Consider the following 17,054-nt stretch of genomic DNA (forward strand, 5'->3'; position numbering starts at 1 on the left):
ACTGTTTCCTTCTTGGAAGATTCAGTGCAGAGATGGAATGCAACCGGCAGTTCGCGACAACTGCTACAGCTCCTGCCGCGGACAGCGCTGCAGCGAAGTGGGCGGGCTCCTACATCCTGTGCAGAGGAACTGCAGTGGAGAACTACCACAAGGGTGTACTACAGCGTCTTGCAGAGGCAGGCTTAATTCAAATCATTGCATTCATGCAGTGTTGAGGCTGACTTTTGGCAAGTCGGAGGCCCCTTATAGGCATCTGAACTGAGATTAGCCGTGGTTATGGAGTTCTTATATGCTGTCTGAGAGATCTATTCGGCATGTTCACGATACATCGAGCAGTAGAAGCCCTGGAAGGACTGAAGAACAGCGGTTCCAGCTTGGGGCTGCATGCTTTCGGCAGCGGTCAACTTGCCCGCTGCTCCACTTTGTTGTAGACGAATATAGGTGATTGCCTGATAAATTACTTTTCGTTAGGGCTTCTACGAAGCAACAACTTGTACTAATAGGTCATAAAACAGGGGCTGCAGCGGAGACGACGTACAACTCGTGTTTCCCGCCGAACCAGCCTAGTCGTCGCTCCAGCGGCCGAGAATCTAAGGCAAAACTTTCCCGAGCTCCACTGACTGAATCCTTCTTTGTCCTTTCCTATGGGGGCCTTGGTGTAAAAGGTGCCTTGAAGTATCCCCCGATGGATCCAGAGCAGCCACCGGCAGCAGCAGGAGATGCTGCCAGAGAGAATAGCGCCAGCACAAGGCAGCAGAAGCAGGAAGAGTATGAGCAAACAGCGCTGCGCCTCAGCCTATGCAGCGATGAATCTTTCGCCGTTGTTCTGGGCAAGCTGCTGCCGCGCGCAATACTGGAGTTGATGACCTGTCCCTCGGCGTCTCTTCGCAAGGCAAGCAGCACCAGACATAGCAGCAGGCACAGCTGTAGGCGAAGTGTCAGTAACAGGACAAGCAGAAAGGCGCTGTGTATTGTGGTGTGCACGGTCTCCGTGTGTGTGTGAATTCGTGCAGGTCATTTTAATTGTGAACAGCTGTCTCCGTCGTGTTAAAGAGGCCCCAGAGGTGCCTGTTCCTGCAGAGGAGCTGCTGAATATCCTAGCTGCAGCAGAGCAGCAACAGCGTACGGGGGAGAAGCAACCGCTGCTGCAGCAGCAACTGGACCAACTCCAACTCCCCCCGGTTCGCGCAAGCAACTTGTCTGTGGCGAGGGGCATCGTCCCTTTGTTCGTCTCCGCCGCGATACATCGCAGAGACGCACAGAGCCTTTGCTCTCTGGGTCTGCTGTTGCTTGAGCACTATGACAAGTGGGCCACCTCCAGCTACCCCACGATGCTGCTGCTGCTGTTGGAATGTTTCACTGGGCCTCAAGTCCTACAGTCACTGAAGCGCAGCTGCAACAATCCCATGGGAATACGCGTTCTAGAGGCACTTGCCGCAGTGGAGACGCAGCTGATGGTTGATGACGCCGCTGATGCTGCTGCGGAAATAAGCAAAAGCAGCATTAGCGGCAAGTTACCTTGCTACAGCAAGCCGTCCGCCTCTTTCCTTGCAGCAGTGGAGGCGATATGCGAACTTCTGCTGTTGGGGGGGGAACCTTCTGGAGCAGCGGGAGCAGCAGAACTGCTGCAGAAGCAGCAGATGCGGCAGAAGGCAATACAAGTGGCACACAGCATTGACTGGACCGCACTCCGCGCGAGGGATCAGAAGCGAAACCCAAAACCTCCCAAGGGAGATGTCGGGGCATTTGTCCGCTGTTGGTTCGTGGATGTGCTGGGGTCACAGGAAAATGTTACTATGGTGGGTCTAGGAGGAGCTGTACCAGCATTTGGAGATGCACCAGGAGCGCCGAAAGGACCAGCGAGAGGGCTCTCGAGTGGTACTGTCGGGCTGTGGGAAAGAAGTTGCAGGCTTTCTCGCCAAGATTTGGTGATTCAACAGACGCGCGCGGTGGAGTTGCTGACAAGAGCTGCTTGCTCTGCTCCTGTTGCAGACGAGAAAGTAGTAGCAGATGCAGCAGCAGCTACAGTTGCTGCTCTTGCTGCTGCTGGTGAATCTGGTACTCCGGTTGAAGCTCCAGGGGCCGAAAATCCCGCCCAAGCAAGTGCAGCATCGACAGCAGCAACAGCAGCAGCAACAGCAGCAGCAACAGCAGCAGCAACGACAGCAACACCAGCATCGGCAACAGCAGTAGGAAAAGGAGAAAACATAGTTTTGCCCCCTGTCATCCTTGCGCCGATTATTCTGGGCAGCTGCGCCCCCTTTGCTTCGATCGCTGATCCCTGCACTTCTGCTTTGACTCGGCTGGCGACTGTGGTAACTGCTGCTGCTGCTATAGCTTCTGGAGACGCTGCTGCTGTTCACACTGCCGGTGCGGGGGTCCCGGCTGCTGTTAGTGCAGGGGCTCTCTGCGTACTTGGGTCTGCTGTGCTGGCTGCTGAGGACTAGTAGTTTGTAGATGGCGTTATAGCAGCTTGATAGAATAGCAGTAGTTGCAAGACCCCGGCTGCAGCAGTCAGGTCACCAACATATGCGGCCAGTTTGCTGCTGCGATCTCTTTCCTGTATGCAGAGCAACACGGACGACGAGCTACTTCTCCAGCTGCTGTTCGACTTGGTCCTGCTCCATCCACTAGAGCATCTGCGACACATCCAGCACATAAGGCTGTTGCTTGGCTACACAAGTCTCCGCACGCAAGAGTCTCGGGGTCCACTACCCAGTAAGGTGCAACAGAAGTTGCTGCAGCAGTTGGGCAAAAGCCGAGCTGCTGCAGAGAGGCGATTTTGCCTCGCCGTGTTGCAGCTCCAGTGGGAGGCCCTGAGCCTGCTGCAGCAGGCGCTGCAGTGGGGGATCGGCTCTGGACAGCCTACAACCCGCTTCAGTGCTGCCCTGTCTTTCCTGCAGTGGTGCCTGCGGCTGCAGCGCTGGTTCTGCTGTGACGTTCATGCAGTTGGTGCCGGAGCTGCAACGGGTGTTGCTGCCAGCAACGATGCAACTCAGCAGCAGCCGTTGCAGCAAAGGATTCTTTGCCCCTCCTCAGCCCGCATAAGTTGTTTGCTTCTGGATTTCTTCTCCCGGGCGATCGAGCAGCTGCTGCTGGTCGCAGTGCCACCAGCGCCAGAGCTTCTTGCTATCAATTTCGTGGGCTCACTTGATGCTTCCGCTGCTGCTGCGGAGGATCCGAACACAAACCCCGTGAGCAGGGCCCCGCAATTGCTGAAACAATTCATGCAGTGCTCTGCTTCGGTTTTTGCGGCTGACGCGGTCGTTTCTCCTGATCTCGTATATCAAATGAGCCAAGACAACATCCCTTCGTCGCTGCGTCCGCGCAGTGCAGCAGAGCTGCTGCTGCAGCCGGCAACTCGTGAACTACTCCCCCTTCTTCTGGACGCGATATCCACTGCCTGTCGTGTCTGTCCGTTTTGCCCCATTCCCAACAGCGGCAGCAACGGGAGCAGCCCCTGTAGCAGCAGCAAGTGCTCGCTTGTTAGGGGACTAGAAGACGACGCTTCCCGGAGTGATCCCTTGGATGAGAAGTTGACCCAGGGGATGCTTCAGCTGTTGCAGCAGCTGCTGCTGCTGCTGCCCCGTGCTATCGAGGCTGATGCGCAACAAAAGGGAACAAAACTGCAGTCGCAAAGACGACGCGCGGCCTCTGCTGCTCTCTCTCTCAGTGCGACCTTGGATAACCCTACCACCCCGTCAGCCTTGCAAGCGCTGCGCAGCTGCAGTGATTGGCTTGCGATGCGGTTAGGTGCCCTTAGAGAGGCTCTGCAGCAACAGGATGACGTGAGGCAGCAGCATCGGGCGCAGCTGCGGCAGCTACGGCAGCAGCACGACTTCCTTGAGGAACAACTTATAGCTATGCTGGACTGGACCTGTGCCATTTGGTTGCATCTGCCTGGAACTACAGCTGCAACGCAAACAGCCCAGCGGAAGGAAACTGAACCTAGTGATGCACCTCTTGAGGCGAGCCAAGGCGATGCGTCTGTCAGTTCTGTGGCGGCGCAGCAGCTGCTGCTTCAAGAAGTGTTGAGGTTAGCGGCGAAGGCCTTCCCCACGAACCACCCTGCCCACAGGTGAGCGGATCGGCAAGCAGCACAGGAGCAACAGCAGGAACAGGAACAGCAGTAGCACCACTCCCACCGCGCCATGGTTCTGCGTTTATGCGTCATTGCTGCAGCTTTTACTGCCTGATCTGTTTGAGTGTGGAGACGGCTACCGTAAGCAGCGGCAACAGCAGCAGCAGCACATCGAAGGGGGCTTCTGTGGCTGAAACGGCCGCAGGCATTTTGAAACAATCTGAACGCCAGGAGGCACCTTCGTTCGCTGCATTGCTTCACTTTTCTCTTCCTCGTCTCAACCCAAACAGGGGCGGAATCGTTAGTGCTAGCGGGACATCGTCGCAGCAACAAGGGCCTCCTGTTGCTCACCTTTCCGTCGATCCCCGTGGCGCGCAGCAGCAGCTTGCTTCTGCAGCTAACGTATCACCAGAAGAAGCAGCACAGACGCTGCTACCCCTCGCGACACGCCTGGGGGAACTGCTGCATGCCGACCTCCGGCTACATGCATGCATGCGCCTTGAGAACAAGGAGCAGCCCGCGAAAGAAGGAGGTCCAGGAGCAGAAACAGCCACTGCAGCTGCCGCATCTGCAGCTCCAGATACGAGCTTACCCGTGAAGAAGCTACGTCTCGCCTCAAAAGAAGACTTGATGGTTGCTGCAAAGAGCGCTGAAGTTGGCGCGGAAGACATGCGTTTGTTTGCAGTGCTCTTACTGCCACTGCTAGTGGCTAGGCATCCCGATGAGGCCGTCAGTGCTTCTATGCGATGCACCTTTTGTCGGTGCTGGATGGGGCTGTTACGGTGGCAGCAACAGCAGCCGCAAGACAGGGAAAAAAGTGCATGCTTGCTGCCATTGCTTTCCCTGCAAGAGCCCCTGTTGGTATCTTCAGTGTTGTTTGCACCGCTTGGAGCTTCCATCTCTGCTGCTCCCGTTGTTGCTGATCCAGCCGCAGCAAAGAAACGCGGAGAGGCTCGGCATGCAATGCAGAAGACGCGGGAAGATGCGCGGAGGGCTGCAGCAGATTTGATGCGTCTCCTTGCCGCTGCCGTGCAGCAGCAGCAACAGCGACAAGGGGAGCCAAAGATACTCCAGACACCAGGAGGTGAACCGCTGCTTGCAGCATTCCTCCCTTTCCTCTCCGGGTCTGCCGTTGACGTGCAGCAGATGAAGCGTACCAATATCTTTGCTCCAGAACCGTGTTTGCAAGAGCAGCAGCAGCAAACTCCTCTTGATGATGCGCTGTACCTCCAGCTCAAGGAAGCTCTGAAACAACGCCAGGAGCTGTCTTTGCAGACCCAAGAGCAACAACAGCAACATGTGCAGCGTATCCCAACACCGGGAGAGCTAGCCGGGAGCCTGGTTGTCGTGGGCTCTGTGCTTTCTGCTGGGGAGAACGAAATACGCAACAGATGCGAAGACAACAAAGACAAGGACATTATCGTTCAGGCAGTCGCTGCAGTGCTGAAGCACTTTTGCTTCTGGGCCTCTGCGTACTGTGGGGAGGACTGCGTGAAAGCTGCATTTCCGCTGCAGCAGCAGCGACTTCAAATGGCTGCTTTTGCGGCGTATGCCCAGTCTTGGGCGGATGCCCTGTTGCTGTGCAGCCTGGAGGCACTCTCACGAGCCCTGATGGACCATTGGGAGTCTGTGCTAGTTGCGGTACTCTCTGTAGACGAACCACAGCAAAATGAACAGGAAAGAGAAGGTCTTCAACAACAGCAAAGAGACAGAGATGTTGACGCCGTTGAGTCTTTGCTCTCCCTTCTAACCACGATATCCAAGGCTAGCCTTAGCCGCTGCGTCGCTTCAGAAACAGGGCTCATGTTGCCAGCTGCAAGTGCGTTACACTCTAGCTACGCTGGTGTTCTGCCTCGTTGCGGCTGGTGCAGCGTGCTTCTACTGTGGATGTAACGTGCTGCAAACGTGACTGAAATTTGTTTCTCGTGTTGCATTTTGTGTGTGGCCCAGATGCCTCCCAACGAACCGGCCTGCTGTTGCTTCAGTCCTCTCTGCAGTCAGTCGCTTCTCTGGCAAGTCTCTGCGCAGCGCAGGCTTGCAGGCTCAGCAGCAGCAGCAACAAGGCTGACGCATGGCGAGGGCCCTACCACCGCGCTGTTAGATGTTTGTTGGAGACAGCATCCCTGGTCGCGCCGCAGCTCCGCTCCGCCGCGGCTCTTGCTGTGGTGCGGCTTGTGTTGGACTTACACCGCATGCGCTTTGCTCCAGCTGCAGGTACAGTAACAGCGGAGACACAACTGCACTCTCAGGGGGGGGAGGCAGCTATGGCTGGGGAGTTGAAGCAGGTGTTGCTCTTGCTCTTGCAGTTGGTGCAGCTTCAGCAGCTGGGAGCAGAGTCGGATGGGAAGAAGGCCTCAGCAGGAGAGGAGGAGAAAGCCGCTGCAGCAGCTGTTGACGCTGCAACAGATTCCGCCGCAGCCAACGGCATCAATGCAGACCTTGCTCGTCTTGTCTTCGCCTCACCGAATTTGAAGGTGTCTTTGTGGCAGAGGGTCTCCAGCTCTGCGGTCTGCTGGCTCTCGGCACTGTTGCTGCATGCAAAGCACTTACCAGAAGTCGCTGCAATGCTGGTACAATTTCAGCGAGTTTTCCTCTCCAGAATTGGGGATGCAGATACATTTGTGGGTCACTGCGCGTGGCGGGGGATCAGCCGCTGTTTCCTTGCCGCTTGCTTATCTACGACAGAAGCACCAGCTGCGGCGTCGACGAGCACTGCAGCAACAGCAGCATCGAAATGCGCAGCAACGACAGCAGTGACAGAAACCACGTCGAAAGGAAAACCCGGCACGATACGAGATATGCTACTTAACGAACTGTCCCTTCACGTGGGCTCTCGCATTTCCACTGGTCCTAATGAGCAGGCGCTGAAGATGCAGGGCTTTTCTGTGCCGCAACAGCAACAGCAGAAAGACATCGTGGAAGGCAGTAAAGAGGAATCAAGTGACTCTTTATTGGCCGGCTCAGCTGAACTACGAGATGCGGAAGGAGGCCTGGCAAGGTCCAAGTTGCTGCGGCAGCTACTGCAGACAGCAAAAGACATTGGACACACGGCTGCTGTGTATGCATTGCTTGACCAGCCCCTCCCGCCTCTGTTTGTAGAACCCCTGTGTATTGCTGCTTGCGACGTCTCTACCCCGTGCTTCTGCCTTCCGGCTCTCAGACAGCATCTTTTACTCAGTCCTCACGGCAGTTTAGAAGCTGGTACAGCAAGTGACACTGCTGCAGCAGTTGCAGGCACTGAAACATCTGCAACACCAGGAACAGTAGACGACGGAGACGAAGCAACCAAAGCATCAATAACTCCAGCTTCGGGAGAGCGGGAAACTTTGGTTGTGAAGGCCCAAATCTCAGCCCTGCGATTTTGCTGTCCCCTGCCCCTTTTGTTCTGCCTCTCCGTGTACTTCTGGCACTCAGCGATGCCACTTAGACATGCCGTGGAGATGCTTTCACAGGCAAGTAACACGTAAACGAGATAGTGACAAAGACACAGAACGAGACCCTTCAAGGGCGACAAAGACGAAGCACCGAGAGAGAGGCAGAGAAGGCTCACGATGGCCTAAGCGAACAGCACGGCTTGCACCGCTGTTTTCTGTCATGCGGCCGTTGCGTCACTGCGTTGCCGTTAACAGCGGTGTTCATTTCTTTTCTCTCAGCTTTAGACGACCCACTGTAGCTTTCTTTCTTTTGGTCTTTGTGCCTTCTTCAGTCAGTCTACGGCATCTCCTCGGTGGTGGACTTCACTGGCCCTGGTCCTGCTCACAGCACGTTTATGCTTGCATTGCAGCAACAGAAGCAACCACAGCAAAACATCCAACTCTCCGCATGGCAGCGTGTCGTGCAGCAGATTGTCAAGCGCCTGCAAAGTCCCAATCAGCTCCTCAGAGAAGCCGCATGCAAGGCTGGAGCAGACGTGCTAAAACGAGGTCCGTCGCTGCAGCTCGTATTTCTGCTACTTTTGCTCCCATCATACTCCTGCCTTTATTGCAGCTGCTGCATAGTGTTCGATTTCCTGTTACTCTGTGCCCCAAAACCCCATACATCTTCTGTGGCGTTGTGATTTGCTGTTCCTTGGCTGATTGAGGGGCTTCGCTCCGCCGGTTGTGTCAGCGATGTCGCGCCGGCAGCAGCTGAAGAAGCCTCTCCTCTCTTTCTTGCGTCTGTCTGTCCCTTCTCAGGCCATGCCTGGGCTGAGGTCGAACCCTTCTTTGCAGATCTGTGGCTCTCTGGCGCTCGCTGTCTAGATGATATCGTTGACGAAGTTAGGGCAGCAGCGGCGGCCCTAGGGCGTGCCCTCAAGACCCTCACAGTGGAGATATGCAGCGAGGGGTCTCCACTCGTAGCATCGGTGTCCCTTCTGCAAAAGATATGCGAACTGCACGGAGGAAACAAAGAGGCAAGATACCGACACGTGGCGAAGCAAGAGGCTTCCACTTCTCTCTCAACAGGCTTGTTGCATCATTTGTCTTGGCTATACTGCAGCATGTGCAGCACTGCAGAGGTGCAACTGTGTCTTTGACTGGTGCTTCTGTCTTGCTTTTTCACGGTGTCACTGCAGGTCCGCATCCTCTGCCTAGACGTTCTTGGAGATAGCGTTGCCCACTGCTTCGCGTCGCAGCGGCGGAGGCAATCAAAAGAAACTGTCAAGATGGACTCCGAGACACGCGACAACCCCGTCACCGATGCCACCACCACCCCCACTAGTGACAAAACTAGCAGTAGCAGCAAAGACTGGTTGGTTCCCCTGGTGTTGTTTCTGATTGAAGGGTTGGCCGCGTTTGAGCCTCGCGCTTTCTCTTACCACCAATTTCACGCTGAGAGACTTCACGGGATCTCGCAGACAGACTTCGAGAAAACCAGGGTGTCTCTTTCGCAAACAAGCAGGGCAGCCAAAATCCTTAAAGATATTGTGAGGCCATACTACACTGTCTCTCTCTTTTTCTCTCGATGTGTGTGCTCGTCTCGGTGTATTCTCGTCCCTCCATGGGGTTCGCATCCGCGGCTCTGCCATCGTTTTCTCATTCACCTTGCCGCCTCACAAACCTGCGTGCTTCTTTGTCTCTCCTAGGCATTGTTTGAGATTTCTGCCTGCCTGAAAATCGTGTTTTCTTCCCCATTCCTTTGCATGCGTTCACCTGCTGCCCAAGTGGGCATTCTGTGCTTCCTTGCGTGGCTTGGTGCAGCTGTTGTCGCTGAACGTGCACGCTCTGCTGTTAGTGCAGTAGTTGTAAAACTGTCGGTTGCATCTGCTGCAGTTGCATTACCCGTGCTACTGTTGCGTTTTCAGTGCTTCTGCCTCTTTTGGTGCTGCTGGTGTTCAGGCCCGGCAAATGGACCTTAGCGCTGTGGGGCCGCTCGTGCAGCCATTGGTACAAAAGCTGCGAGCAAGCGTTGGCGTGGCGAGTCGTTGTGGTGTTTGCTTTTTTGTATGCTGGTTGTTTGACGAGTGGGGTAGTAAAATACCTGATGCGGCCACACACTCCAAGCGGTTGCTCAAGGCTTTCGCTCGCAGTCTCCTGGACGCCTCACCGACCGTCAGAGGGGCTGCAATCGAAGCATTTTCGGTGGTCTGCAAGTTTGCTACTCCACAGGCAATGCAAGAGGTGATGCTTCTGCGTTCCCCTTTAGGTCTCCCAATCTGATTTCCAGAAACTCATAAACCTAAAAACACTATTCTTGCACTGCCTCCCTTTGGGACTGTCTTTGTTTGCTCGTCATATTCCTCGCTACCGCTTTTCTCACTCTGTTTCCTGGTAGCTGAATCGCTGTAAGCCGACGCCTCCTTCGGCGTTAAGTTTTTATGTTTAGCTTGCGTCCGAAGTACCTCTACACTGTTGTTGTTTGCCTTTGTCTGTTTAGGTTCTAGAGAAGCAGCTACTGCAGCTGCCATCGCCTGAATGCATTAACTCCAAAGAGAGAGAGGAAACACAGCTTGGCGTGGGAAATGCCCTTCTGCACGTCTCCAGGTAGGACGTTTCTGTGCCCACATATCGGCTTAGTCCTCCTCATAGCCGCCCTCCCCTTGCCTACCTTGCCAACATTTTCAAGTGCCGTTTGCTGTGACATATGCTCTACTGTAAGATAGGAGGCCAATTGCATGCCTATGCCATTGGCGTTGCTTCTGTCATTGCTGTTTCTGGTTCTATTACTGTTTCCCTCTGATTTCGTAGGCGGGCGAGCGAGCTGTTTAATGGAGAGTTGAAGGGAGCCATCGGAGCCGTGGCTTTTTGCCTTCGCCACAGCAGTAATGCAGGTGTTGCTGAGGTTTATAGGGACCTCTGGACAGAGGTTGCTGGCTCAGACGCGTTCGGAATACCCCGTTACCTTTGTCCTATTAAGGCTAAATTGCAGCAGCAGCTGGATCTTTCAGTGCGGGAAGAGAGACTCACTGCTGCACGTGCTGTTTCTACCATAGCAGCCCACGTCGCTTCCATCTGGAGAGACGGACTCCCGTCGTACGTACACCCAAGTCATACTCTATGTTGTGTCATGGTGGTTCATGGAGGCTTTGGGTACTAGGCCAGAAGCCAGCTGCTTGTACTAGAGGCTGCTTGGATGTGTATCTGCATGCTTTCAGTTTCTCCTTGCTGTGTTAGACCTACCAAGTGTTGTTTCCCTGTACTGTCTGCTGCTTATCCAGAGAATATGCAGATGCCCAAGAAGTGTCGGTCATCCGGGATCTGCAAGAGGCCGTCACGGCGCGTCTGCTGCAGGGTCAGGCGTCCTTTAAGGGTGCAGCGCCTCTGTACATTGCAGCGCTAGATGCAAGCGCTGCTCTAGACGGGCTTATGATGCTGCAGCGGCTGTGTGGCTCTGCAGCAGCAGAAAACAAACGTGCAGCCGAGTCCGAATCCCCAGCTGCACCGAGTGGCAGCAGCGCTACCGTCGCCAAGCGTCTGCTGCGGTTGCATGCTAGCGACAAACTAGCGATTGTGGTGCACATCCCCAGCTGGTTACAGTTCTTGCCTCCAGAAACGCGCGCTTACCAGCCGTTTGACGAGCTCCTTGCCCTTGTTCACTGCGTATGTATTGAACCCAGCACCCTGCACGTGTAGCTTCTGGAGTGTGTGCTGCAGGCTGTGGTAGTATTACGATTTGATGGTACTGGTCTAGCGCTGTCTGTTCTGCTTGTAGGTTCTGAAAAGGGTTGATCAGGGGTCCCCTGACGACGATGAATCGTCGGAAGATGGCGGCCTGGAGAGGGGAAAGGCTACGCAACAAGGAGGGGAGCCAAATTCCACCAGCAGCAGGCAGTTGACTTCCCGCGATGAAGCTGCCATTCGGGCAGGAGTTCTGGCACTGCTGCGCCTCATACGGACAGACATTTGCCTGAGGCTCGGTGTGGAGCACGAGCCAAGAGCTGCAGAAGGAGCAGGTAAGGGAATAGCAGCCGTTCGATGTAATATCCTTTAATATGATATGCTGCTAGGCCCACTCTTGTAGCTAGTGCCGTCGCGAGTGCAGTGCAATGTGTGTGTTTGTGCGTGAAAAAACCTCAGAGGGGCTAGAATCGGAAGAAACACCTGCTGTGAATGTATCTGTTGCCTCGTGGACCAGCCTTCCGGCCAACGAAGGCGGCAAAGGGATCTCGGTATTCACTGCCTGGAAATGCACGGGCAGCGATAGTGGAAACGACAGCGGCGGCAATAGCAATACTGGCAGCAGCGGACATGCCGGTGTGAAGGAATTCCTGGGTTTGTTCGTTCGGTACCAGTTGACCTCTGTACAGCTCAAAGTTGACATTCTGCAGGTCCGCATATACCTTCTTGCCGTTCACTAGTGTAATGCTTGGGAAGCAGTTGACACCTTCACTCTTTCTGCTAGTGCCGGCGTAGGTATGGGGGAGGCATCGATAGTATGACTTGGAAGTACACTTGACTAGAGAGTTCGAGGGAGGGAGTGTTGCTGTAGGCGTGTTCTTGGTTGCATTACTGCCCGATAGACTGCGGGAGCTGTGGCAGCCGTTTGCTCTCTGCATTGTGACTGCTGCTGTCTGCAGAGATTGTCAGACCTGGTTAGCCTTCTGACAAGTCTGTCTGTTTGTCTCTGCGCCGTTGCGGAGCCTCGCGAGTGGTGGGCTGTCTTCACGCGCCTTGGAGAAATGCTTGGGCAGAGGAAGTACCCCAGGCTCAGACTCGCTGCAGCAAACACTGCAGCAGAGCTCGTGCGACACTACATACATGTTGGTTCAAGCTCTACCAAAGAGCAAGAGAAGCAAGAAGCAGAACGGACAGCTTCGACAGGCGCAGCAAGCATCAAAGGTGGAGACACAGAACTACACCGGAACTTTTGCATCCCTGTGGAAGAGTTGCTGAATGTGGCAGGGCGCGTAGCATCAACATCATCAACAGAAACAGCCGCAGCAGGGTCACTGCAGGCAGCTTCCGCCTCTTGTCAGGGGACTTGGTCAGTGTTTTCACTGTGCATATCTCCGCTGTCAAGTAACCAGCAAGAGCAGCAAGACGAGACCTTAAGTGAGGTGGGAGGTCGAGTTCAGGAGATGCAAAGATCACTTCGCCTCCGTCTTAGCGAAGCCCAGGATAGGGAAAACGCCTGCTGCAATATACGCACCAGCAGCATTGCCACTAGGCCCGACTCCCCCCATTGAAAATTCCTGTTGTTCCCGTAAGGGTTCATTGAGACGATTTGAGGCTCACTCAAAATTGATATGTAGGCGTATCTATGTGATTTAAGTTGCGTTTAGTAGACACTTTGAGTAGGATAACCTTGAACCCACCCCAAGAACCGCCTCAGGGAGGTGTCAGTTAATTGGTTCGACTCTTCCGGAGGTGCGGAAGGGATTTTGCAACTGGGGTGGAGCTACAGTGCGCTTGAGCTGCTTTATCAGGGGCGCTCGTAACTCTGTTCATGTCTGCATTCATAGACAATATATGATTCGCGCTTTAAACGGGGACACGGTGCAATCTGCTGACTAGCTGGTTGGAGTTTACACTAGATCGTGGCTTAGAAGCGTTATTATGTCAAGTGCATTGGGCCTTCAGGCAGCTTATTTCCGGAATTTAGATCAGGCGTTTCCTTCCGAACGAGGTATATCTGGACTCCCGTGCTAGAACTACGCAATGGGTAACACGGCCCACAAGACATTGGAAGGCACGCTTCGCACTGCGTATTTTGTGTTGAGCGCAGTGCCTCGCTGTATTCCTTCCCTGTAAAGTACCAAAGGTGGGAGATTATTTATAATATTTATAAGAAGCTGTTAGATATGCACTCCAGGAGGACAGCGGCATGTCGCACGTCGCGCGTACCGGGGTGGTTTAGTGGTCTGGGCCAGCGGTGCGTAGCTGTGCTATTGCTTTCCAGTCCCCTCGAAATATAGTTTGTGAACAGAAATATTCGGCTTGTTCGCAAAACAAATGATACAGTGCATATATTGACTAGTGATATCTGACACCAGAGCTGCCCGCTGGACCCTGCCGTCAGCTACCTCGCCGCCGTCGATTTGGCTGCCAGCACCACTCCTCCGTCTTGGCTCCCAGTCAGAAGTACAGTTTTTACTGCAGTGTGACCGGATTCTTTTCTTGAAAGTATTCGTCTTGGAGGTGTATGCTGGCTTTTTTTATCCAAGGACACGGACATTGAGCAAGGTCGCGGGTCACCTTGCGCTTGCCACGTCAGCAGCAGTTTCCTACTCTACTTGAGCCTTTCATCTTGCATTAGTAACTAGTCAACATGCAGACTTTAAATATTATTTGCAGATTCCTGGTGGTGGCCGCTTTTGCGGTCTCTCTCGCCATGGCATGCGCCGTCTCAGTCTCGGGAGTTGCAGTACGGCCAATAAGTGCTGGAGGCCACCACTGGGGCCGATTGGATGCGCTTCCCGCCTCTTTCAGTCTCTCAGCTGCTCCATCACTAGGTGCCGAAGCATTGGCAGTGGAACCTGAGTCGCCATACACGGAAGGGTCTGCCCAGGGACCTTATGGGCAAGCGGATAGTGACAACGACGTTTGGGACCTGGCTTTTCTAGAGGAGCAGCTGCGTGAATCTTCGCGGTTGGGGAACACTGCCGCAAAGGGCTTCACAAGCTGCTCTGTTTCGTTCTCCGACGGATACGCAACGTCTCCTGTCGTGGAAGTAAAAGGGGAAGGAGCAGGGCAAGACACCGCCACTGCTGTATTCGTCGACGAGAGCGCTCGCTTTTGGCTTCACGGGGTGAAAAGCGGGGTTCAAATTCCTTCGAGCTTCCGCTTTGGGACGGAGGAGCCAAACGGAGATTATGCAGATATCCATCCACCAAAAGGCAGTGGGGAACACACCTACACCGTTGTACTCTACGGAGGGACTTTGGACTCAGGGCCTTTGCTCTCATCCCTGCGAAAAACACCTTGGCATAATAGGAAACGTGCTGTTGGATCGTTAGAGGCCATTGAGAGCGACTTTGTGCGGCGAAATGCAGGAAAGTCTGTGGAAGAGCTGTGCAGATGTTCAGTAGTGGTCTCTCATGAAGATATTGCCAAACAAGAGTGAATCAAGAGCGGCAGACCGGATATTTCGACACCTGTGTGGAACATCTGAAACAATTGTTTTTTAAAACACTGTCGCTGTGCTATATAATGCACAGTGTCGCGCTTCAACTGCGCCGCAAAAGGAGCAGCACTGGTCCTATCAGGATGCACAGCACCAATATCAATCGTTTTTATGTCTAGCCGGGAGTGTAGTTCGCTTACAGCAACCCCTCGATGAGGAAGAGCATCCAGGACGAAGTCAGCAGTAACACTGCTGTTTCAAGATGCGGCTGGAAGCACTGCCGAGACCGTAGTGCGGTTTTTGATTGCGCACTACCAATATGCTGATGCGGATGCACTGAGGTCGCTGCAATGGCTTCAGGGATTGGATTCTCAAATCCGCATCACCCGGCAATTGCTGAACCGTCCAAAGAGCTGCCGACGGTACTTGAGTTGTGAATTGTACCTCCGGACCTATTTCGACGGTGAAGCGTCCCTCGCGAAGGGCCCAAGCCCTTCATCCAGGGGCCGATGATTTCAGGCAAGTGCCCATAAAACTTTGCCCATGCAGGAATTTTAACGCGACGAAGGACTGTGATGTAGGCAGTAATTTTAACTTATCGGCAACTCTGGAACACAGCTACAGCGCTGACTTGTGAAGTAGGCCGCGTGTACCTTCATGTATAGATGACGCATGCCCGTGCATAGGCGATGCATGCCAACCCACTGCAGAGTTTTTACAACCTGCCTTGTAAAACAGCCTAGTGCAGTATTTGTCAGAACAGCCCAATCGTGTAAGAATCGTGCAAAAACACGATGCAACAATTACGGAGGGAGCGGGCTTTTTGTTGTTGCCTGGGCCGCCACAATCTTGCTGTGACATGTGTTGCCCGCCAGCTTTAAGGCACATTTATATGAGAGCTCCGTCCAGCTTCTACCAAAAGTTGCGTTTGTTAGTCGTAGGTTGCTTACTCAGACATGGTCTCTCCGAATTTTGAATATGCGCATTTACTTGCGTATCAGCTGGCTCCTGACACACGACAGAAAGAAAAGGGTTTGCTTCTAAGCGTCAGCGCGTGCATGCGGCTGGACGCCGTACATAATTTTAATTCTGCTTTACATGCAGTCTCTGCGCCTATAGACCTTCACAGCATAGATATGTGGAGATATCTTGAGCCAATAACCTGATCTAAAGCTCTTCTTATATTTTCCCGTTTAGCCAGGTGGCTGAGTGTACTCGGTTGCTGAGCACAGCAGCATCATGATAGGCAGAGGAGGTTAAGCTGCTGCACGACTAACTAGTTGAAAATTGCGTGATCGATCCGCCTGAATTGAGCTTCGCAGTCCTGACCATTGGTTCAAGAGGCGTGTCGGGTGCACGAGAGGCAGACTGTGAAGGAGGGATCTTTGCAGAGTGTAGGCTGAACTGGAGAATAAACAAGCTTCAAGTGCTCGTCAAGCAGATGGAGACACTCCTTTCTGCCGTGTGGCTCGAGTTGCATTGTCTCCACTTGTCTGGGGCGGTCTCATGAGACCCCTTGCAGAAAGTGAATGATTAGGTTGGTTGCGCGGATGGACCAGACAAACTATGTCGAAACATTTTTAATTGCATGATCAAGCAAACAAATTGCCGAAGAGAAAAGCAGATTGACGCTTCTAATATCATTTCTCCAAAAAGCCGTCAGTTCATGCATATACACTGACTTGCTGGACGCGCTCCGCTCCTGGACCATCGATCCGGGTCTACTGTATTGCAGCAAGGAATATCGCAGAGCAGAGGACCCAGGACAGAAGATCAACAAGATCTGAGTGTTTATACACTAATATCCTTACTCTTGTTCTCACATTCAATAAGCTTCGGTGGAACTGTTGACACGGTCGGCACCCGCCCTATAAGGTGGGTAACACCTGCGGCCGGGGTGAGGCGGCCGGCATGTAGAACCGACAGCAGAATGAATATACGTTGTTCAATGGACGCTCCGCTATCTTTTAAAATTAATTTTCGCTGACCTTTTGACGGCGGTTGCTGCAATTCCGATGTTCAGCTTGAAGAAATTAGTTTTTCCCTCTCAGGTGGAGGCGTCCCGTCGAGTGGAGCGCGTTGTTCTCGACACTGTTGGGCAGCTCTCTGTGCATATTCAGATCGAGATGTAATTTTGTCCGTCAATATTTGGGCATGATTCAGAGCAATGTGCCTGAATTAGGAGGCTATGTAGGAGGCTGCGGAGACCTTGCATAGGCAGGTTGAACATGGAGTGTGCGGTTATTCTCCTTGTTCTCGAGGGAGTTGGGCCGCTGTGTGTTTGGATTTAGACCGCGTCCTCCCACCTTCAGTATGATTTTCTTCATCAACGACCAGCGTACCTGAATTAGGAGGCTGTGCAGGCGTTTGCCTTGCTTTGGCGTATGATTTCCAGCACCACATTTCGGGCTCAACTCACGCCAATGCAGATAGACAGTTCAGTGGGATATCCATTACTTGTTAAAAGAACTACGACTGAACTTTTGCAACT

At 53.6% G+C, this 17,054-nt stretch overlaps 2 protein-coding genes across 2 annotated transcripts; both read left to right on the forward strand.

Annotated features, from left to right (window-relative positions):
- Window positions 1-685: 685 nt before the first annotated feature.
- EMH_0044130 (uncharacterized protein) lies at window positions 686-12,686 on the forward strand (the record flags this gene model as incomplete). The annotated part of the gene is made up of 15 exons (XM_013499515.1): window positions 686-937; window positions 1,014-2,390; window positions 2,571-4,078; window positions 4,183-5,900; window positions 6,032-7,537; window positions 7,792-8,004; window positions 8,257-8,579; window positions 8,637-8,987; window positions 9,400-9,612; window positions 9,938-10,044; window positions 10,249-10,533; window positions 10,719-11,100; window positions 11,213-11,453; window positions 11,578-11,828; window positions 12,078-12,686. 15 exons carry the CDS (start codon window positions 686-688, stop codon window positions 12,684-12,686), a joined length of 9,336 nt encoding a protein of 3,111 aa, XP_013354969.1.
- A 1,145-nt stretch (window positions 12,687-13,831) lies between these two features.
- EMH_0044240 (uncharacterized protein) lies at window positions 13,832-14,563 on the forward strand (the record flags this gene model as incomplete). The annotated part of the gene is made up of 1 exon (XM_013499516.1): window positions 13,832-14,563. One exon carries the CDS (start codon window positions 13,832-13,834, stop codon window positions 14,561-14,563), a length of 732 nt encoding a protein of 243 aa, XP_013354970.1.
- Between the last annotated feature and the right edge of the window lie 2,491 nt (window positions 14,564-17,054).

The sequence above is a fragment of the Eimeria mitis genome, genomic scaffold, assembly GCF_000499745.2.
Source record: "Eimeria mitis Houghton genomic scaffold, Emh_scaff44, whole genome shotgun sequence".
Lineage (NCBI taxonomy): Eukaryota > Apicomplexa > Conoidasida > Eucoccidiorida > Eimeriidae > Eimeria > Eimeria mitis.